Source organism: Coturnix japonica, chromosome 11, assembly GCF_054131305.1.
Source record: "Coturnix japonica strain WE chromosome 11, WE-NBRP24, whole genome shotgun sequence".
Lineage (NCBI taxonomy): Eukaryota > Metazoa > Chordata > Aves > Galliformes > Phasianidae > Coturnix > Coturnix japonica.
The window spans coordinates 16510437-16532905 of NC_140673.1; the positions used below are offsets into that span (position 1 = coordinate 16510437).

The 22469-nt window shown below is 42.4% G+C and overlaps 1 protein-coding gene across 1 annotated transcript; it reads left to right on the forward strand.

Annotated features, from left to right (window-relative positions):
• Positions 1-3016: 3016 nt before the first annotated feature.
• LOC107317352 (vitellogenin-2-like) lies at positions 3017-22469 on the forward strand. The gene is made up of 35 exons (XM_015869918.3): positions 3017-3062; positions 3378-3398; positions 3531-3682; positions 5241-5492; positions 5652-5813; positions 5923-6071; positions 6275-6425; positions 6552-6709; positions 6791-6956; positions 7447-7572; positions 7839-8057; positions 8462-8679; positions 8795-8892; positions 9317-9441; positions 10064-10165; positions 10781-10900; positions 10996-11167; positions 11505-11598; positions 12324-12509; positions 12734-12878; positions 13355-13583; positions 13675-13850; positions 14045-14353; positions 14681-14728; positions 14890-14973; positions 15677-15889; positions 15979-16121; positions 16312-16450; positions 17171-17306; positions 18288-18474; positions 20173-20264; positions 20642-20733; positions 20818-20977; positions 21398-21559; positions 22143-22469. The coding sequence occupies exons 1-35, from the start codon at positions 3023-3025 to the stop codon at positions 22259-22261; spliced, it is 5145 nt and encodes a 1714-aa protein (XP_015725404.2). The 5' UTR covers positions 3017-3022; the 3' UTR covers positions 22262-22469.

Genomic DNA, 22469 nt, shown 5'->3' on the forward strand with positions numbered 1-22469 from the left:
TGCATCAGGAAAGAGTCTGTGTCAGGCCCCACCTGTGATATGGGTTGAGTGGAATGGCAGAAGCTGCCTACCAGGCTCTAGCTTGTTGCCCCTGTGCTTCCTTTCCTGGTGCTGAGATTCTGGGCACCACAGTGGGAATTGGTTGGCTCTGGGTGAGACAGCACCCTCTGCAGCAAAGAGGTCCTCCGCAGTGACAGAGTGATGGGCCTGCGCTGTCATAGGGACCAGCCTTCAGGGAATGAACCTGAACCTCAAGCATATGGACAAGGCTGCTGTGAGGGAGGCAGGAAATGTGATGTTTATGACACACAGCACATAGAAGCTGGTATGAGACAAGAATCTCTGAGCAGACCTGAGGTGCAAAGCCCACGCACAGCAGGTCTTTGTAGACATGGTGAGGGGTGTGCTCGACTGCCCTGGGTGCTGGGGCACATAGAGCTCCAGCTGTGTGTTCTCAGTTGGTCTTTCTGTCTATTTTGTGCTGGGATGGCAGCCTGCATGCCTGTAGTTTTTGGTAAATCAATTAAAAGAGAAATATGTGATTTGATTCTTAAAATTAGGAGCAACCAGTGAAGGCAAAACGGCACTTCCCTGTAACCATATGGAATGGAAAGGTGGTTGCTGAACAAAAGGATTGAGAAAGCTCTGTTCAAGTTGTACTGTTCTGCTTTCTCCAGCAGCATGGGCACTTAGGTGTTTGGATGTATGTGGCTTTTACAGTTTTTGAGAGGTAATGTCCCCTATACATAAGGGAAGCTGATGGAAAGTCAGCATGAAGGGCAGACACCCAGGCAGTTGAGAGGCTCTCAACCCAGGCATTGGATCTTGTGGGTGCTACGAACCTCAGGGAAGCACGGTTTTGCTGCCCAGAGTCACATTCAGCACACCAGAGGCTTCTCGTGAAGGTGGAATGCTGGAAATGCTGCTCATGGCTGTTTCTGGAAGCAGCAGAGGTGATCGTTACCTCACAATGGTGATTTTTTTTTTCTTCTTATTTCGCTTCTCCTTCCCCCCCCCCCCCACCCCCTTTTTTTTTTTTTTTTAATTTGGCTTATATACTCTGGAGAAATGTAAACAATGAAGGCGTGTGAGTAAATGGGGACGTGAGGGGCTTTAATGAGAGTTTAAATTGTTCTTGACAGGCTGGAGAAATGGCCCACAAAGATTAGAAGAATCGGTAAGCACAAAGTCTCCACTGACAGACTGTGGGGCAGTATCAGAGAGGATCCTGTCTGGGCCACAGCATGGCATGGAGCTCGGGGTGCAGCATTCACTGCCCGGCATGTTGGGGTGGGGTGGTTGAATGCAACAGTGAGCAAGAGATGAGAAGGGAACACTCCTCCCTGGCTGGGAAAGGGCTCTGACACAAATTAGGGCAGTTTCCTCACTGACAGGTTTGCAGTATTTGAAAATTACATCCAGAGCTACAAGAGAGCTGGTTCCAAACTCCCTCTGTACTGGAATATGAACTGCTATCCCTCAGCGTCCAGACACAGCTGTGTTACACAGGTAAGGTTTGTTGGTTGATTAATTTATTTTTAAACTGTGCAGCTGCATATTCCAATATATTCCGTAGTATGTTGGATTTTGAGCCACTCACCAGCTGCCAGCAGCTGTGTGTGCAAATCCTTTAGCTGTATTTACCATTTGCCAAGTCTCACAAGACATGAAACAACTCCCTGGAGCTGCTCACTGCCTGCATGGTTATCTTCTCTGTCATACTCTGTCACTTTGACGGGGGAAGATGTTAAAACAAACAGAACCAGGATACAGTACTGGTAAAACATCCTTGATACACAAAGTGTAGTGTGTCAGGTATTACAAATTACATCCCAAAACCAAATTGTCTTGAGTAAGAGTCCCTGCTGCACTGATAAAAACTGAGGTGAGTTCTGTGCTCTGTGAGCCCAGCCTTTCCTTCCCATGGTGGTTCAGAATTAGCTTTGATTCCCCACCCCAGTTTGTGTGCACATAGTGAAAGCTGCAAGGGAGAAAATTCAAATCCCAGGGCTGCTGGGCTTCCTCTCCAACAGATCTGCAATGGGAGTGGTGCCCATGGTCCTGCCACCGTTGTCTAACTCCACACCTAATCTGAGAACAGGGGACCAGAGACCCAGCTGAGCCCTGCACCTCGAGCAGCCTCATGGAGCTGCTGAAAAGGGAACCTGCTCACAGACCCACCCATGGAAAGGGGCAGAGAGAGTGGCAAAGGTGGTTGGCTGCTGATTGACGAAAGAAGGGACCCCACTTTGTGAGGGTGCTGCCCCTTGCTGCTTGGTGTGAAATGCATTTGGGCAAACCAGAGTTTGTACATCTTCATCAGCTGGGAGCCTTGTGTCCACAGTGCCTGGCAGCCTCCCAGAACCCTCCTCACCCACATCTGTGTGTGGCTAATGATGCGGGCAAGAACACCAACACGATGTCCTGGTAAGAAAGGCAGGTAAGGGAGACATGCATGTGAGCAGTGCTTTTTGCTGTGGCCTTTGTGATAGTGGTGGGAGTTAGTGTTGCTGGGTGGATTCCCCACCCTCAAAGAGCAGTGCTATGGATGACAGCTTGTGCAGCAGCAGAAGGGCATCAGTGTGGTGTCACAGGAGTGCTGCCCAGACTTTGCACAATCCTGGTGAAGTGCTATCAGTTAGATAAGGTTTGTGCCTTGTGGTCAGGTCAGGATAACCTGGACAAAGTTAGTGCAGGATGCAATAGCAACAAATGCTTCCAATGAGTAATGATAGTGGTTTTCCTTATGCAATAAATATTTTGGCTTTACTGATATTTTAATACTTTTAACCACATTTTCCAAAAGGTGCTTTCTGAGCATTTAGATGGTGAGGTAAGAACACAATTGCCTGTGATGATGTTGGCACAGCGATGACTTTGGCCAGGAGTCCCCAGCCCTATCACCAACAAAAGGTTGGAGTGGTTGATAAGAAATTGATAACTCAACAGAATTCCTCGGGCTTGTTAATAATTCTTCTATAAAAGGTGCACATTTCCCCTGTAGCGTTCAGTCACTTTTAGCATGAGGGGACTCATCCTGGCCCTGGTGCTCTCCCTTGTGGGTAAGTCTGAACTTTACTGGTACCGCAGATCTTCGATGGTTGCTGTGCTCCTTAGCAAGGGGAAACTCCTCAGAGACTTTCAGGGACATTGCCAGCACAATCTGCTGAAGCCTTTTCATGACTTTGACTGTCAGCTGTTGGATTTCTGTGCCTGAGCACAGCAGTATGTAGCAAACAGGGCTGGAGAGGGCTTGGTGTCCCAGGGGTGTGCTCTGTGTCTGACCGCCACCAGCTCACTGAGTAAATGAATAATAAATGTAAAGTGCCCACAGAGTTTGGCTTTCCTCATGCTCCCTTCTCTTTCCTCCCATGCAGGAGCCCAGAAGCGCAACCTTGGTAAGTGTGCTCCCCCCATCTGTCAGTGGCATGTACCTCCTGCCCACCCCTTACAATGCTGGGACAGCTCGTGTGGCTAATAGCAAAGCAGTCATAGCAAAGGATGTGTTTCTGTCATTTATTTCTCATTAGAGCCTGGTTTTCGTACTGGCAAGACCTACCTGTATGACTATGAGGGCCTTATGCTGCATGGGCTGCCGGGCAAGGGGTTGGCAGCAGCGGGGCTGAAGCTGACCTGTGGGCTGGAGATCAGCCGTGTGTCTCACAGTGATCACCTTCTGCAGGTAACTTCCCACAGGTATATGAACCCATCCCTCCTCCTGCACCACACAGCTTGGGACATAGTTCCCACTGAAAAAATAAACAAGACAGGGATACAAACCTTACACAAAACTTAGGGCCCTTCCAGGTGCTGAGATAACCCTACAATGCTGATGTCAGTCCGAGTAGCTTTGCACAGGCAGCACTCTCACACTGCAGGTCTGTGGAGGGAGGTAGAGCTGCTCCAGAGGCTGAGCGCACTAACAAATCCTCCTTAGGTTCAGCTCCATGGAAAGACATGGCAGGCTGAAGCTTTAAGGCAACACTATCTTGCTTTAACAAAGGCAACAGTAAACTTGAGTATGAAAATGAAGAAAATTCAGGTATAAGAAATCTGTGATTTTCAGCCTGGTTCATGGCCTGTGAAAAACTCAGTGCTGAAATTCATTCATTACAAATGAAATTCACGTCTGCCTCCATTATATTTCTTTTGATATTCTTCACATAGACTTCAATTCAAATGTGAAGAATTACAATGGTAATGCTCTCGCTTGGCATAATGATATCAGATCTGGAAGTGCTGTTGCTCATAGAGAAGATTAAAACAAACATCTTAAGAAACTGGCACAGAACAAAAGACGATAGAGAAGGGATGACACTGTGGAGAGATCTTTGAGGGCACTTTGCTTTTGTCCTAGAAGTTTACTGAATCTGTAACTCTGTGCATCTGTTACTGAAACATTGAGAAGGAATATCTATTTTCAGAGAGGCCACACTTGAAAATCAGCAGGATTTTTTTTTGTAGCCTCACTAAATTCGGTACAACTGCAGCAATTACAGACAAAAGTCTTGAGTAGGATTTACTCTAAGAGGCAAGCCACTGCTGTAGCCCTGATTAAAAAAGCCCAAAATAGAGCCCTAAACCACACCATTTTCCTCTGCACAGAAACACGTGCCTTACTGCAGGAGGGTGGGAGGCACGTCTGCGTGTGTGACTGTGTAGGTACGTGCATGCAGGCACACGCTTCCCACTAGGGAGCAGTCGAAGACTTGCAAGCAAGCTTTACGGCCCGATGCGCTCCAAGCGATGGCAGCCACTTGCAAAGCAGCTTCCACCTCCTGTTTCCCCAGCAGCCCTGCCGCAGCTTTGCTGCTCTGGGACGTGCTCAACCAGGAGCAGCACCAAAACAGTCCGTATGAGTCTAGGTCGGCAGCTTGAGGGGCGGCCTGTCTGACTTGTAGACTGAAGGGAGAACACTGAGAAACGGGGGAAAATGGGCAATGACCCTTTCCATACAGATTGCTGGCAGCCAGGGTTTCGCTACTCACTAATCTTCACCGTGCTTGCTGAACTTCTGGACACTGTTTGCATTACCTTCATTTTTTCTGGCAGCAATCCTTTATGGAAATGTTATTTTTAAGGCAGTTTCTTTGGCACAGTGCAAGAGTCTGAAGAGAAAAACATCTCCTGAGTGCTGGAGATGTGCCTAGCCATGGACTAGGAGTGTCCAGTTTCACTGTTATTGCACTGCTTCAAGATGAACGTGAACAAGATGAATGTTTTCCTAATTCTGTTCATAGATCCGATCACCAAAGCTGGAGGAATACCACGGCTTCTGGCCCAGAGACCCCTTCACTCTGTCTCCAAAGCTCACAGAGATCATTGCTGCATGTTTCAGCCAACCCTTTAAGTTTGAATACACCGAGGGAAGAGTGGGAAGTATTTATGCCCCTGAGAACTGTCCCATCATCTGCACTAACCTCGTGAGAGGGATTCTGAACATGATGCAGATAACCATCAAAAAGTCACAAAATGTGTATGAACTGCAAGAGGTTTGTTTGTTTTTTTCCCATTCTTCCCACTTTTACTCTCCTTTTACTGCTATGTAGTAGCTTGCCCATACATAACCCTTCCCAGGTGATTTTCATTGACAGCTGTAATGAAAATTAAATTTCCAGTGAAATTTTGTTGCGTTTTATGAACACTCTCAGGCTGGGATCGAAGGCATCTGCCAGGCCAGATACGTTATCCAGGATGACAGCAAGAATAACCATGCCACCATTTCCAAGAGCAAGGACCTGACAGACTGCCAGGACAGTGCTGTGCAGAGCACAGGCATGGCCTACATCCGGCCCTGCCCTACCTGCCCCATGGTAGGCTGCATGCCCACCCCTGCTCTCTGCTGGTGCTGGCAGGGAATTCAGCTTATCTGTAATCAGTTAATGATTGCCATTTCATATTTGTGTCTCTTTGCACTATTAGAAAGTCAGAAACGTGAAGGGCACAGCGCTGTTCACTTACAAGATGAAGTACCATGACAGTGGAGCGTTGATGACATCTGCCATGTCTGAGCAGTTGTACGAGATCTCCCCCTTCAATGAGCCTGATGGGATAGCAGCCATGGAAGCCAGGTGAGTGCAGTGAATGTTGGTATTGTGAAGCTCTCCTCTGTCTGGTGTCATTTCCAGACAATGCAGAGCAATGCACAAACCCAAGATGGCTTTGCATTGTGCCAGTGTGGCTGCACATACAGCCAGGACCACAGGATGAGGGTGCCCAGCTCTCATGTGGTGTGACACGCTGCCACTGAGGCATTTCTGTCTTTCTCTTCAAGGCAAGAACTGGTTCTGGTTGACATTAAAAGCACTCCCATAAAGGCACCAGATGCTCAACTGCAAAACCAGGGGAGTCTTCGTTATCATTTCCCAGAAGGGCTGCTCCAGATGCCAGTTCCTCTAATAAGAGTCAAAAATGCAGATGTGCAGGTAGTAGAAGCTTATTCTTCACACTTTTTCATTACTTATGATGTTTACTGGTCATTTGACCTGTTAAAAGGTCTGAAAAATATTTGAGGCATGGCACCTTTCAATTTTCTGTTTTTTTCCCCACAGTTAACAGAAATACTGCAACAATTAGTTCAGAATAACAAGGAAGGAGGGACTACAGAAGCTTCAATTAAGTTCTTACAAATGGTCCAGTTGCTTCGTGTAGTGACCCTGGATCAAATAGAGTCTGTGTGGGCGCAGTTCGCCAGTGAACCACCGTACAGGTAACTGCACTGCTGTCAGGTGGGATTCCCAGTCAAAGGAGTGCTGGGCAATTCAGTAATGAGTCCTCCCCTCCCTGGCAGGCACTGGTTCATGAGCGCTGTCTGTGCTGCTGGAGCTACTGACACGTTCCAGTTCCTCAAACAAAAAATTCATGATAAGAATCTTAACATCTGGGAAGCAGCTGTGGTTCTCCCTCTCGCCTTCCATTCCGTCACACCCAATAAGAAAACCCTAGAAGTTGCCTCAGTGAGTACAAATTATTCACCCTCCTGCTACCCTGCCGTTCATTTTGGAGGTGAATTCACACAACTACAAGCAAAGAATGTAACGTTTTCTTCTTATTTTGTAAAATGTGAGCTATAAACAAAAATGGGAAATAAATTAGAAAATGTTTCCAAACACTTGATGATGATGATGATGATGATAATAATAATAATAATAATAATAATAATAATAAAGGAATATTTGTAAAAGCTTTCATTTTGCCAAAATGTAGATTAAAAAATTGGACATACTGAAGAAAATGACACAAAGTAACCAGCACTTAAAGGGCGTGCATCCGAACTGGAGCAGCCCAACTTCAACTGCTGAATCACTTGCATTTGATTCAAATTCTGAAAATACTTATGAAAAATCCAAAGAATTTATCTATTTGCTTTTCAGATATAAATGTTTCACTGCCTACTAGCTCTAATAAATCAAAATGTTAATGACTAATTACTTCTTTCTTCTACAGACTTTTCTGACTTGTCCCCAGATTCAGAAAGCACCAATGTTGCGAGTACTTGTTTACCTGGGTTATGGTAGCTTGGTAAATAAATACTGTGCTCAGCTTTCATTTTGTCCTAATGAAATTCTTCAGGTGAGTGACACTCATCTCTTATTATTTCATTAGAGGTGAAGAAATGTCTAAAATGCCTCTAATTTTCCCCTCATAATGCTGAAAGTTTGGCAATGAGGTGTTTACACGCCTCGCTCTTAGCAGTGAGTCCATCTGGGAGAAAAATCTGAATGGCTTTACTGAGGGTTTTGCACCAAAGGTCGTTTTGTTTGCTATGGCCGTGTGTATTTTTATGCACTATTGCAGGATTGCTGCCTGATGTAATTAACAGCCTGCTCTCATTTCAGCCACTCCATGACCTTGCTGCTGAAGCTTCCAGCAAAAGCCGTGTTGAAGACATAGCCTTGGCCCTGAAAGCTATAGGCAATGCAGGAGAGACAGCCAGCATCAAACGCATCCAGAAGTTTTTGCCAAGGTTTTCACCTGCTGCCACAGCGTTACCGAGCAAAATTCATGCTGGTGCTGTGCTGGCCTTGAGGAAAATAGCCAGAAAAGACCCTGTAAAAGTAACTGAAATTACTTTTTATGTGATTACTTTTGAGGGTGTGATTTGGGCTGCCTTAGTGATGAAGCGATAATAAAGCCACCAGGAACTCTGGGAAGATTTTGTAGGAACCGGTTTTCCTCTTTCCCATGTTGCAAATCCCTGATATTACCTGATCCTTGTTGACATCCTGGGAAGGGGGTTGCTTCAGTCGCTATAACACTCTGCCTGTTGGTAATGGCTCTTTCTTCTAGCTCTGTTTATTATGCATCCAGCAGTATCTTCATTTTCAGTGATGAGCTCCATGCTCAATGCTTTCTTTAGGGTTTTATTCACCATTCCCTGCAGATCAGACATGGGTAGTTTAGGAAACACTTCTTCCTGAGAAATTATGTAGTATTCACAGGTTGTATCTTCCTCCACTAGGTAAGGGAGATCACTCTCCAAATTTTTATGGACCGAACACTTGCTCCTAATGTGCGTATGACGGCCTGCATTGTCCTCTTTGAAACAAAGCCTTCTCTTCCTATTGTGGTAGCCATGGCCAACTCGCTGCTGACGGAGACAAGCTTACAAGTGGCCAGTTTCACGTATTCGCACATGAAGGCTTTGGCAGTGGGCAGGATCCCACAGCTCTACAATCTGTAAGCAGAAGTATAATTTTTAGTTGCAAATGGTGATATGCATTTTTTTCTAAGTTTTCTAAGAATTTGGACACAGTTGACTATCTTCATATGATTTTAACTCTTTATTACTCAGATCTGCTGCTTGCAACATTGCCATCAAGCTTCTGAGCCCCAGACTTGACAGCACAAGCTATCGTTACAGCAAGGTCATTCATGCTGGTGTTTATTCCCGTGAGTACTGGATTCCCTGTTCACCACTTAGTTTTACATAGCTCAATGCTTCTTTTGTGTTCCATACTTTCCATACAAAATTCTGCCCTGGGCTGTGGGCTTAGTGCACCCTTGAAACAGAAAAAAAGCACCAGAGCCTCCTAAAATGCAAAATACTCTGAAAGTGTTCTACTACTCTTTGGGTATACACTGGGGTAAGAAGTATCTGCACATGGATTTAGATGTCCTGCTTTGATCACTGTGATGTTGTTGACTCTGCCCTAGAACAAAGATCCCTTCTTGAAATTATAAGCTTGAGGACCTGTGGGGCTGAATACTGGCAGAGTCATTTGCCATCTAGTACAGCATGCACCCAAGGTAGCTTACATTCATCAGACACCTTGGAGACCCTAACAAAATCTCTTCTGCTTTTTGTTTGTTATAGATGTGTATAAGGCTGGTGCAATTTGGAGGGTCTATCTGATGAACAGTCCCAGCAGTATATTTCCTTCGGATATAATCACAAAAATAAGAGGTTATTATGCAAATACTGCAACAGATATTGTAGAAGTAAGTATTTCATTATCAAGCTACAACCCAGCTATAGACAGCATTACTTGCTAATGCATGCATTGTCTGACTGTCTTTGAGGATTGGTGTGGAAGGGAAAGTTTATATAATGATTATGATTTTACTTGTATTTGGGCTTCTTGACATGTGGACTGAACACTTCCAGTATAGGCATGAAAATCTACTAAAGCGAAGGGAAGTTTACATAGCAGAGTATTTGTTTGCCTTCCAAAAATCACATGACATCTAGGGTATTTTATGTAAGTACAGGGAATGAACAGCTGAAATTAAATTTCAGTCAGCAATGCAGCCCCAGCAGCACAAAGCTCCATGTAACAGCATGCAGGCATTTACTCACCTTCTTGGGTAAGTTTTGCAGCCTGCGCTGATCTTTGAGCTGCCCTAAAATTATCCCTGCTGACTAATTCAAAGCTAGCTCAGCACACCCTCAGCATCTGCAGTCATAGCCAGCAGTCACCTGCCAAGTAAGCATAGCCTTATAAGCGCCGTGTCTTCATGTAGAATGCATTTAGAGTCGCCTTGGTGAGTATAATGCCAGGTACAAAGGTATTCCTGAGCTTTTGGGTACTTGAGCTGTGATGCTCCATGCTGTTTCCTACAGATCGCTCTCCAGTCACAAAGCCTGACCAATATCATCAGGAAACAGAATATTCCCTTTGCTGAATATGATACATACAAGGCACTGAAGGAACTTGGTAAAACGGTATGCCTTTATCCACCCTCCTGATTTGTTTGCAATAGTTACTTCCCACCAGCACCAGGGTTGCATCAGCTACCCTCCTAACCACCCCTTTGATGTTTCAATCAGCCATCCTGTTTGGTCACAGAGATGTACTTACTTAGACTGCACTTACACTGAGCACAGATGCCATTTTTTCACTCAACATATGTTAGCACACCGTGCAAAGCTGTCCTTAATGTACAGTACAAAAAGTGACGACAGTCATGTTAGGCAAAATTCAAGTGATTTAAAGTGTATGTTAAAACACAGTAAGTGGTTGCTCTCCTCTCTTAAAATGATTAGTGAATAAGACTTTTGTTTATAAGCCCTTGGGTGTCACCCAGTACTTAAGTAGCAAAAATTACCAAGTCCTTACATCACTCTTATTGTAGGGAAACACCCAATGAAGTCAGTTAAGCAACATGAGAAAGGCCACATCAGTTCACACCTGTAAGATGTCTACCTTTTTTCTTTTTTTTTTTGGCTAAGGAAGCATAGTTAGTATGTGCCAGATGTGATCTACTCTTTGTCAACATGATGATGTATGTTAAGAAACTGTTTCTTCCCTATCTCCTTCATCTCTCCTTAACACTGCAGCTTCTGGGGTGGAAAGAATTGCCTCCCGAAGATCCTCTGCTGTCTGCTTACATCAAAGTGATGGGTCAGGAGATTGCCTTCATTGACATTGACAGTGACATCATTCAGCAGGCCACGAAGGTAGTGACAAGTTGCCATTTCTGTATGTGTTGCTGAAGAATTTCCCTTCCCCAGCTCACCATACCTGCTCATTTAACCCATTTCTCTGTCTTCAGAGCTGGCAGCCAGCGGTGAAAAGAGCAGTGGAGGAGGCCCAGAGAGGTATTTCAGGCCAATGGGCACTGCCAGCAGTGGTGGCTGAGCTGCAGCACACCATCCCCACAGTGATGGGTCTGCCACTGGAGCTCAGCATGTGTGGTGCTGCACTGGTCCAGGCTGTGGCTGCTGGTGAGCGTGGGACACCTAATAGCAATTCCTTCCCATCAGCTGCTGTTCCATCCCTCTGCTGGAATTAATTCCCTCTGTAATCTAGAAAAATGCTCTTGTGATGTGGAAATACTAGTGTCCGGGAAACTCCAAAGGGGCTGTGAAGTAATTATCATGTTGTGCTTAGGACATATTTGTATAATTCTGTTTCAAGGGTGATGATCTTCAAATAACCATGGGAAGTATTTTAAAATGTAGAAGCACAGCTCATGTGTTAACTACTGCTTTTATGGTAAAATATATGTCCAGCCTTTTTTTTTTCTTCTCTGCTTATGTAATTTCTGTCTGTTTTTTACAGTTGATGTTCAGATGTCACCACCATTACCAGACAATTTTAGGCCTCTGCAGCTGTTGGAAACCAACATGGATATTCATGCTGATATCCAGCCGAAGTATGAATGACATACATATTCATATGTATATACACACATTCATTTATATTTGAAGTAGGAGTGTTGGATAAGGATGTTGTTTGGCCCAAATTTGGGATGGCTGTACTAGTCCTGAGCAGTGAACCTGTAAGAAAGCAACACAGTCATATGTGATGCTTTATGACCTTGTAAGCCTAGCAAAGTGCACTGAGTCAAAAAGGAATGTGGTGATGTTCTGCCATTACTGAAAATGCTCACACTTGTACCTGTTCAGTGACTACAGCTACTAAGCTGTGAAGACAGATTTGCTAATGCATAATTTCTTTCCTTTGTCTGTGAAAGCTGCAAGCTGGGGAGATTTCAGGGAGAAAAGGAGAACATTTCTAGATTGACAAAAGCAACAGCATCTGTACTAACAGTGATAATAGTAATAATGATGATAAGAACAGTGACAATAACAAGCAATTAGACAAAATTGGAAGCTAGAGGAAGATTCTGATGTTAGCTTGTCCTCAAGCAATGTATCAGTGATAAAGCAGTGAGAGGATCCATGTTCACTTTGTTCATCAGATAAAACCTTTTACTCTACAGTGGCACTTGAGCTTTTTATCCTGTTACATCTTTATACTCTGTCAGCAGTAGTTCTTGCAATAAACAGAACACTATAAAAATTCAATTCTGCATTTTGAAGATAAAAATGTGTATATTAATTTGTAATTATGTGTGTTTTTATTTCTCACTTTCAGAGTATATTTTCATATGATTGCAATGATGGGTACTAATACACAGTACCTTCAGAGTGGTCTTGAACTTCATGCAGAGTTCAGTGCCAACACTACAATGAAATTTGATGCCAAGATAAATATGAAAGAGAAGAATGTGAAGATTGAAACCCTTCCCTGCCATCAGGAGATTGAGCTCGCAGCCATAAGGTAGAGAATTGTTGGCCACACATTGCTTGTTATGTGTTAACTGATTGTGAGTTCTCTGTTGTAAATTATGAATGTACAACTCCTTTTCAGACTCAGCTGTACTTTGGCATCCATATGAAGCATAGTATTCTCTTTTTTATTGCTAATCTCTCTCCACTATTAAAAATGTTGGTGGAAAGCAAAATTAGAAGATGTGACTTGCTTTCTTTTTATCACCTCCACAGGAGTGAATCTTATGCTATTTCAAGAAACATGGAAGAAGTAGATTCTGAAAAGAAGTCCCCTATTCTCCCTAGGGGAGAAATGCCAACTATCTCCAACGAGCATTTCTGGTCATCAGAAATCTTTTCAAGAGCCAGAAGCTGGAAGGTAATGAGACCTGTAATGCAGGCATGTAGAGAACAGACAGCTTCGCAAATCCAAAGGGAATACCTGCAGGGCAGTGCAGAAGCCCATTCTCTGCAGTGCCATTCAGCTTATCAGGCCTATTGCTGGCATGGGATGGATGTGTTGAACTGCTGTAGGAAGACTCCAGCAAGTCCTGGAGGTTCTCATTTGGGAGTTAGTTTGAGAAGCACTGCCTGGGAAAGGCTGGCCTGACCTACACAGCACATTTGGTGTTGGACTCGATCTGTAGTGGTCTCTTTCATCCCCTACAATTATATTATTTTGTGATTCTGTGATTTTGGAAGAATCCCAACTTCTTCCAATGCTTGGGTATCTAAATTTAAGCAATACTTCCTTTCTCAGACAAGACTGTCATCATTTTCATCATTAATAGGAATATAGAAAAGAACTTGGGAGCTGTAAAATATTTTTATTTACCACATTTTTGTTTAATGCAGCAAAGAAATATTCCCAGTGTGATATCCAAAGGACATCTGCAAGATTCAGAAGAGGAACATCATCACGGTGTAGGACAAAAGTCTAATGCACACATATTCTGTGGAAAATTAGCCAGTTTAGGATGTTCTGCTTGTCTCAGCCTAAAGTCACGGAATTCTGCTTTCTTAAGAAATACCTTTCTGAACAAATTGGTTGGAGAACTTGAAGCCAAAATAGTTTTGAAGCCAGGTACAGTAACGAAAACAAGCTTTTCTGTCAATCTCTGTGAATGATACTCAAATGGCACAATCCTGGAACATAAGTATCATCTTGACTGTAGTTCATACAGATGCTGATATTGAAAAAATACAGCTGGAGATACAAGCAGGAGCCAAAGCAGCTTCCAAAATAATTGATGCAACAAGTTCAGGACCTAAAGAAGAGAAGGAGCCATCTCTGTATGAGAATATTAAAGCTAAACTGAAGAAGATTCTTGGCTTTGAAAATGTGTTCAAGGTAGGAGACCGGGAGTATGGGAGGTAAGAATAATTTCCCTCAAATGATGTCAAGGTACAATGTCGGCAGCGTGTGGGGCAAAGAGGTTTTATTTCCTTGAAAGGCTGTGGTGAGCAGCTTGTCTGACACCCAGAGAAATGTAACAGAGCAAGCTGTATAGAAGCTGTTCATGACTCTTTGAATTGTTTTTGGAGGTCGCAAATAAAACGCGTCATCGTAGGAAGCGGATTCACAGTAAAGTAAAGGCTGCAGTTACAGACCTCTGGGAAGAGCCCAGCACAACCCCACTCTCCAGTTCATCTTCCACTGATTCCTCTGCTGAGGGTAAGGAGCCTGGAAACAAACGTGAGGAAGATGAGCTATGGCAATTTGGGAAGAAGCATGGCAGTGGCAGCAGCAGCAGCAGCACTGACTCTGGCAGCAGTACGACCTGCAGCAGCAGCAGAGAGGACAGCTCTGGAGACAAGCACTGCAGTGTGGACAGTGAATATTTCAACCAACAGGTAATTTACTCAGACTTTTATACTTACATGGTGAATGTTTTTGTACCAAAAATCAGGAAACTGCCTGTAGGAGATAGATTAATGAAAAACAGAATTTGCTGCAGCATGGACAAGGTAACCTAGTAGAGCTCTTTCCTGTTTTCATTCTCTGGTTCTCTGAAGCATTTCAGTTCAGAATTTCACATTCCAGAAGATTTTAGTTAAAAATGCTTTAAAATTTGCATCTAGTTTTGCTTTTTCTCCATACTCAATACTGATTTTTTAATGCATTTGTCAAAAGTTATTTTTCTTCTCTTGAATCTTCTTACACTCTATTCATCTTCACAGGCAGATCTACCCATTTACCAGCTTTGTTTCAAGCCAGCAGATGAACAGGTATATTTTCTGCTTATGTTGTGGGCAAGGCCTATAACTGCTCTCATTAGCTTTATTGGAACTTAGGTTAGTGAGAATAAAACAAAATCATCTCAAATAAGTTCTACAATTACTTGCAGTGGTAAATGACTCAAATCAAGAGTGATTTTCTCTTGTTTCAGGACTCACAGAGGAAAGTTCAGAGCAGAGGCATCAGCTCCTCTTCTTCATCTAGTGATGAAGGCATCTCTACACCTGCATCACAGGTGAGGACCTTCATATACAAGAAGTAAATACATTAACTTTCAATTTATAATGATGTATGTTTATGACAATTGAATAGGAAAAATATGGCAACTTTAGCCCAGACAGACCTGTCAAGGACTTAATCTTTTCATACACTTCATTGCTTGTCCCACTGCTGCTCTCCTTGGCAAGGTGGGCATCTGTCCCTCAGCTCTGGCAGGACAGGAACAGGCAGGGCGGCTGCTGCCAAGCAAAGGGCTCTGAATTTGAAGGAATCACAGGCTACACATGCAATTAGCCTGCTCTGGACAGCATGAGCTCCTCGGATCCTTCCATCAACACAAATTATCTCAGTTTTAAGCAGGCATCTGAACAATTTTTATAGGAAGACTATTAGTGATACTACAGGTTGATAAGACAGCAATGCTGAGCTGGGCAGCGTTAGTTCTTTATACAATGGGATCCTACCACTGTACCAAAAGACTCACACCATTATACTGTTTTACTTATGTAGGTTGTAAGAGCTCTCTGTGGAAGGAGCAAAACTATACACAAACTGTACTGATTGTCTAAGACACTATTGACAGTCTAAGATGCTGTCATGTTGTTTATATCAAAAGATTTCTTGAGTGAAATTTACAAATGCTTTCTTGTTTGTGATTTGAATATAGTAATTTTAATGCTTTGTTTATGTCTTTGGTCTCTCTTCTCTACTGACTTAAGCCTATGTTCCTGGGAGACAGCAATCCACCAATATTGGCTGCAGTTCTTCGTGCCATCAAAAGAAATGAGCAGCCGACAGGATACCAGCTTGTACTGTACACTGACAGACAGGCCTCCAGACTGAGGGTGCAGGTGTTTGTTTCAAGCATCACCAAATCAGATAGGTGGAAACTCTGTGCTGATGCTTCATTAGTAAATTCCCATAAAGCATCGGTAGGTTTAAAATGTGTTCAGCTCAAATGCAAATGAAATTTAACAGTCTTACTCTGCTTTGTACACAAAATATGTATTCCCTCTACTAGGGTACCCTTAAATGGGGTAAAGATTGCCGAGATTACCAAGTTGCTACTCAGATTGCAACAGGGCAATTTGCTGCACATCCGGCTATACAGGTGAAGCTGGAGTGGTCGAAAGTTCCTTCAAGTGTCCGAAAAACTGCCAGATGGTGAGTTAACACTATTAAAATCTTCCTGTTCCCCTTCCTGCACACAATAGAATGTGTTACAAACCCTGCTACGTAATGTGTACCTAACAGAGATTGCATATTGCTATAGGGGCTGTTTTAGTCTGAACAAATGATAAAGAATCTTTTCAGTGATGAATGGTTTCAATCACTTATTTGCTTTCTTTTCCAGGTTCTACACATATCTTCCTGGAGCTGCGTATATGCTTGGCTACTCCCAGATGCAGCAGCGTGGTCCTTCTCACCAAGCAGCCATGGTGATGGCTCTGACATCTCCAAGAACCTGCGATGTGGTCCTAAAGCTACCTGAAGTAACTACTTCCACCATCTCTTGTCCAGGAGCAATAAGTACTTATGAAATTGAGGATTAATATCTTTTTTAACTCACCATCTTAAAAAAAATAATAATTAATTTATTTATTGATCTATAAAGAAGCTTCCCCATCAAGAGGCCATTGTGTTCATACAGATGATTCCATTATGAAAATATCATAAAAAGCTTCTCCCTCTCTCAAGTAGCATGTAAACATATGAAATAAGAAAGAGGCTATGGTACCATGATCATATTGATAATACATTAGCTATTACTGATAAAGGAGACTACTCCTCCAAAACTCTCCAGGAAGAAGACAGGTTTTGCTGTGCCCTGGGAGAGATAATGAAAGCAGGCTGTAGAGAATCATGATAGGCAAACAGTAGCCTTCAACATGTAGGCAAGAAAAAGGTGTTCATCTCAGGTAAGTAAACCATTTGGACTGTGAGTGTGATGTACAACTCAAGAAAAACTCATGAATTGATAAATACCAAACTTAATTTATAACATTGCTATTCTATTGATAGCAGATGTGTCAAGCTATAAAAATATCTTGTGCTGTAGAGAGAAGACTTTATTTATTTTAAGCTCTGACCTAAATCTAGGTTCTAATTTAGATTTCAGTAAGTACAGGTTTGAATGCTATGGGAAAACTCTATTTCATTTCCACATTGTATCTTTTGCATTCATTCATATTTGTTTTCTGACTGATTTTCAGCTCACAGTTTACAACAGAGCCATCAGGCTTCCCGTGCCTCTCCCTTCAAGTTCAGATACAACAACCTCAGCACTACCATCCTCTATCTGGAATGTCTTTTACCAAGCAGCCTTTTCAGTCATTGAAAACCTTAAAGGTCAGCAATTAGCTATCTGCGCAAGTATTTAGAGCTTCAAAAATCAGCTGGAATTCACTGGAATTCACATGGGAGTAATTCTGTCTGAAATGAAAATCTATGAGGCTGCAAAATTGTGAGGAAAAATAAACTTGTGTTGGGTAGATTAAATGTTCAGTTCCATGCCAAACAGCAACAATACATCTCTCAGTACTTCTATTTAAACTTCACTGCAGAGATTGTTCCAGGAGGAAAAGCATTTACAAATTTATGAGAAGGATGTTTAAGTGGACTCAGTTATGGGGTGCTCTACTTGAATAGTTACATTGCAGCTAAACCAGCTTCAAAAATGCACCCATTACTTTCACCCCTTGAAGGTGAAATTTGAGATTATTTTTTCATTAATGTCTTTAAGAGATACACGGGTTAAAATTTAAATTGAAAGGCCTTATACCAAAACTGGTCTGTTAATTAAAATTGATATAAAGTCATTTTTAATTGGAGCACATAGAATTTCCAACAAAATACAGTTACAGTGAAAAAGGGGAAAAACTATTACAGTGTTTTGTTTGTGGGTTTTTTTCTCCCCATTTTCTTACCATTTCTAATCCTGATTATGTCTCAATATACATAAGAGCAACACTTGTCCTTGAATTTACTCTTGTGCTAATGAAATGGGAATTGTTAACGGCAGTCAAGAAATCCTTTTGACTACAACAAAGTTACAAAAGCTGAAAGGGCAGATGCAGAGAGTTGCACCCATTCTGAGTAGAATTGATCTCTCAGTGACTGAACTGTGAATGGGTCGCTGTGCTGCCTGTGGACTGACTAAGTTTTGGTTTGCAAATTCAAAGATTAATCCAAAGGAATAACTTTTCTTTTCCATGGCAGCAGGTAAAAACAGAAACTGTTCAACAGTAAAAAAACAAAACAACGCACAAATTTAAATAGAATAACTGTCTTAAAAATACAAGAGGTTTACTTTTTTTTTTTTTTCCCCAGGTCGTTGTTCAGTTTCCCAGAATATGATAACAACCTTCAATGGAGTTGAGTTTAACTATTCAATGCCTGCAAATTGCTACCACATCCTGGCGCAGGATTGTAGTCCAGAACTGAAGTTCCTGGTAATGATGAAAAGACTTGAAGAATCTGCTGACCTTACGGCAATAAGTGTCAGACTTGCCAGCCAGTAAGTAATTACAAATGTAATGACAGATAGATGTTAAGTTGATGATGCTATAAATGTGAAGACTGGGTTGTTCGGGCAGATCAGTACTAGTATAAGACCTGTGGAAAAGTTACTGACCTCAATGGAAAGATTTCTAGGAATGCCACTGAGGTTTGGGATTGTGCTTTTCCTTTGAGAAGTCCTTCATTTCTGAAATACATCTGAGGTTCACAGTAACTTACAGTCTTTACAGTCTGAAACTCTTCATTAATTTTTTAGTATTTAACTGTCTTATTTCATTACTTAGTAATTAGGTAGAAACATAAACTATAAACCCAAAAGAGACCACTGTAATAATTGAGCCTGAACTCCCATGTTAAACTAACAACTAGGACTAGTGAATATCTGCAGTCAACTCATCAGTGATGTTGACAAGCGGGTGTTAAATAGTGCCAGTCCCAATACCGACCCCTGAGGAACATGGCCTATCACTGGTCTCCACCTGGACACTGAGCTATTGCCTGCAACTGCTTGAGTGCAAACACCTAGACAGCTCCTTATCCAGTGAGTGCTACAGCCATCACATCCATGTCCCTTCAACTCAGAGACAAGGATGTCATATGGAACGTTGCCAAAGGCTTTGCACAGTTCCAGGTAGATTATGTCAGTTGTTCCTCCCTTATCCACCAATACGGTAACACTGTCATAGAAGGCCACCAAATTTCTCAGGTATGATTTGCTCTTAATGAAGCCACGGTAGCTGTCCCCTGTTGCCTCTCTGTTTTCTATGTGCCTTATCATAGTTTCCAGGATCTGCTCTGCAATTTTGCCAGGCACAGAGATGAGACGGACTGGCCTCTAGTTCCCGTAGTGTTTCCTTTATCCCTTAATTGATAGATAATTTTCCAAATCTATTTGAAACTAATTTAAGACGTGATTTGTTTCATCATAGAACAGCCATGGGCCCTTCTTTAAAACTATAGTCTGATAGTCTAAGTAGTATGGGATTATGTATACAAAAGTCATCACAGGGAATAATCTTCAACGTGCATTTATAAACTTGGACCTGTATGGTTTAAAATTACCTGAAAATTGTCTGCCTAGCTGTGCCATAATGTTAGAGAAACAGAGAGAAACTAGTATTCTCTGCACTGTTTTGCTGAAAAACAGAAGGATGCTTGTTTTATGAACCATATTTTTTGGGGTGCTAAAGACATTCCCTGTCACTGCATCATTCCTGAATGTTTCTTTACAAGTGTATTGATGTGTTTTTTACATGCTTGTGCATCAGATTTCAGTAGAACAAACACTGCTCTCAAGAATATACTACAACACATGGGCTATTGAAGCTGTAAGAAATTTTAATGGATGTAAGGAGGCCATTCTTCCTCTGAAATGTAAATCACCTTCAATTTATGTGAAAATAAGAAGAACAACACTGTCTTTCAGCAAGGGTCCATGTAGTCTGGTGTCTGACTGCCTGAACTATGGCCACAAGCAGACACACAGAACTCACTGAGACCAGGGAAAGAGCTTCTGTGAGCATTTGCCCTGGAATGCTTTCCTGAGTTCTCTTAGCTTTCCTCAGAGAGGGTAGCAAGTAATTCATCTCAGAATGATTCAAGCATCCTGCAGTGTTGGTTCTACCAGGATTAGAAATTGTGAACTGAACAGTGAGAAGCACAAGCATTTATTTACATTCATTTCCTTTACTTAAAGTAAGGTTGACATGTATGTTTCCAATGGACTAATCCAGCTGAAGATTAATGGTGTTCAAACCCCAACAGATGTTCCATACACATCTAAGTCTGGTAGGAGACTCACCTTTCTATTTTGTTTAATCTTTTCTGTTCTTTTGAAAAATTACATGATCTTGCAAACCCTTCTCAAGTTAGAGATCATCCTATTACGAGAAACATTTACATGCTTTTATTATAACTTCATCCTTACTTTCATGGGAGTGATGGGAATGATGGGCAAAGAAAGAGATGCCAGTCCTGTGTATCTGTAAACCACATGGTGCAAGGCTATGGTACCTTGTGCTGTCCACAGAGACTCACAGAACAGGCAACCAGATCACCCCCAGCCCTACCCACTGACTGCACTGAGGCCCCAGTGGTGGTTAAGGTTGGATCCTAAAATAATAACCTCCTTCTCAAAGATATCTCATTTTGCTCATTTGTTGCAGGTCTGCTGATAAGCAGTGAAAAAGAAGGCTTGTCATTAAAAGCCCCTAAATATGGTGTAGAAAAACTATATTATGATGGACATAAACTTGAGGTATTTTTTTTAAAATTATTATTTTCAGGGGATTTATTTTTAGAAGAAAAACATCTAATAAACACTTTGTTTATTTCCACAAAGATTCAGGTTGCTTTCTGGATGGCTGGAAAAACATGTGGTATTTGTGGAAAATATGATGCTGAGAAGAAAAGGGAGTATCAAACACCCAGCAGATATTTAGCTAAAGATGCAGTGAGTTTTGCTCAGTCCTGGGTCATCTCAGAAGACACATGTACTGGAGGTATTTAGGTTCCATCAATACTGTTTACTGACTAAGTAGTCAAAATGAGTAGTCATAAGATTTACATAGGTAATTTATGTTATCATATTATTTTTGTGATCACTCTTCTTCTGGTTAATGGCCATAGACTTAAGAATATTTTTTTCCTGAGTTTGGTAGTTCACTCCAAAGTCTGGATTTGTTGCATTCTTCTGTAACTTCTTCCACATTACCAAACAGGTTGAAGTGTGCGTGTTCTAGATGAAATGATAGACGTAAATCTTCCTAAGCTGATAAATTAACACAAAAGCTGGGTAGTTTGACTGTTGACAAAAGGCACTGCATCTTGTCTGTAACAGTTGTGGGGTTTTTGTTTCCTTCTTTCTTTTTCTTAGAAAATAGAAATTTGCCATTTTCTTTAAAAGAATTAATGTTTTATAGCTTGCAAGCTGCAGAGGAAACCTGTCAAAATTGAGAAGCCAGTTGCGTTTGACAAAAAGGCCTCAAAATGCTTTTCCATCGAGCCAGTTTTACAGTGTGCAGAAGGCTGTTCAGCAACCAGGACTGTTCCTGTCTCTGTGGGCTTCCACTGTGTCCCATCTGGTGAGTATGCAAACAGTGTACTTGTGAAACTCATGCACAGCACAATGCATGTGTTAGAGGGTAGTTCCTCAGGCTCAAAGGAGACCTTGCTGTTCTCTACAACTTCCTCAAATGGGACTGTGTTGAAGTGGGGTCAGCACCTTCTCCCAAGTAACTAGTGATGACGAGAGGTAACAGCCCTAAGCTGCATCAGCAAAGATTCAGAATGGATATTAGGAAAAATTTGTTCTCTGAAAGAGTAGTGATGCACTGGTACAAGCTGTCCAGGGAGGTGGTGAAGTCATTGTCTCTGGAGGTGTTCAGGAAGCGTGTAGATGTGGCACAGAGGGACATGAGTTAGTGAGTGTGGAGGGGATGAGTTGATGGTTGGACTTCATGATATTAGAGGTCTTTTCCAACCTTTATGTTTTTATGATTCTATGATGCCTACTCTTATACTGCTCTCTAACTCCTCCTCCTCACCACAGTGAAACAGAGCCTTAATGCTCCATGGGATGTAGATATTATTTAAGCTGCTCAGCTTGTGCATACCTCAACGTATTAAAAACCCCCTCACGTGGCTCCTTTCTCCTCTCATTTACAGACTCCACGCTCGAGCTGGAGGAGGAGCAGGTGAGGTTAGACCAGAAGTCTGAAGACCTGGTGAGCAGTGTCGATGCCCACACGGCGTGCTCCTGCGCACAGCAGCTGTGCTCAGCGTGACGCTCCGTACCACGCCATGCATCACGTTTGCTACCAGCGTTAGCGCTCACTGTGGGACTGTGGACACTACCGTGTTGGCCGGCAAAGCCGAAGCCGAGCCTGCTTCACTACGCTGTTTTCTTCCGCGGTTATTTTGAGCTCTTCACAGTAACTGTGGGTTCCCTTAAGCCGGTTTCATCTTTTAATAAAACACTGCTCTTTAACAGCA

Bases quoted from the DNA above. Each gene is read 5' to 3' on its own strand.
- LOC107317352 (XM_015869918.3), top strand. From the start codon at position 3,023: ATGAGGGGACTCATCCTGGCCCTGGTGCTCTCCCTTGTGG. The intron at 6,426-6,551 runs GTAGTAGAAGCT...TTTTCCCCACAG, and splicing joins TCAAAAATGCAGATGTGCAG to TTAACAGAAATACTGCAACA. The intron at 12,879-13,354 runs GTAATGAGACCT...TGTTTAATGCAG, and splicing joins CAAGAGCCAGAAGCTGGAAG to CAAAGAAATATTCCCAGTGT.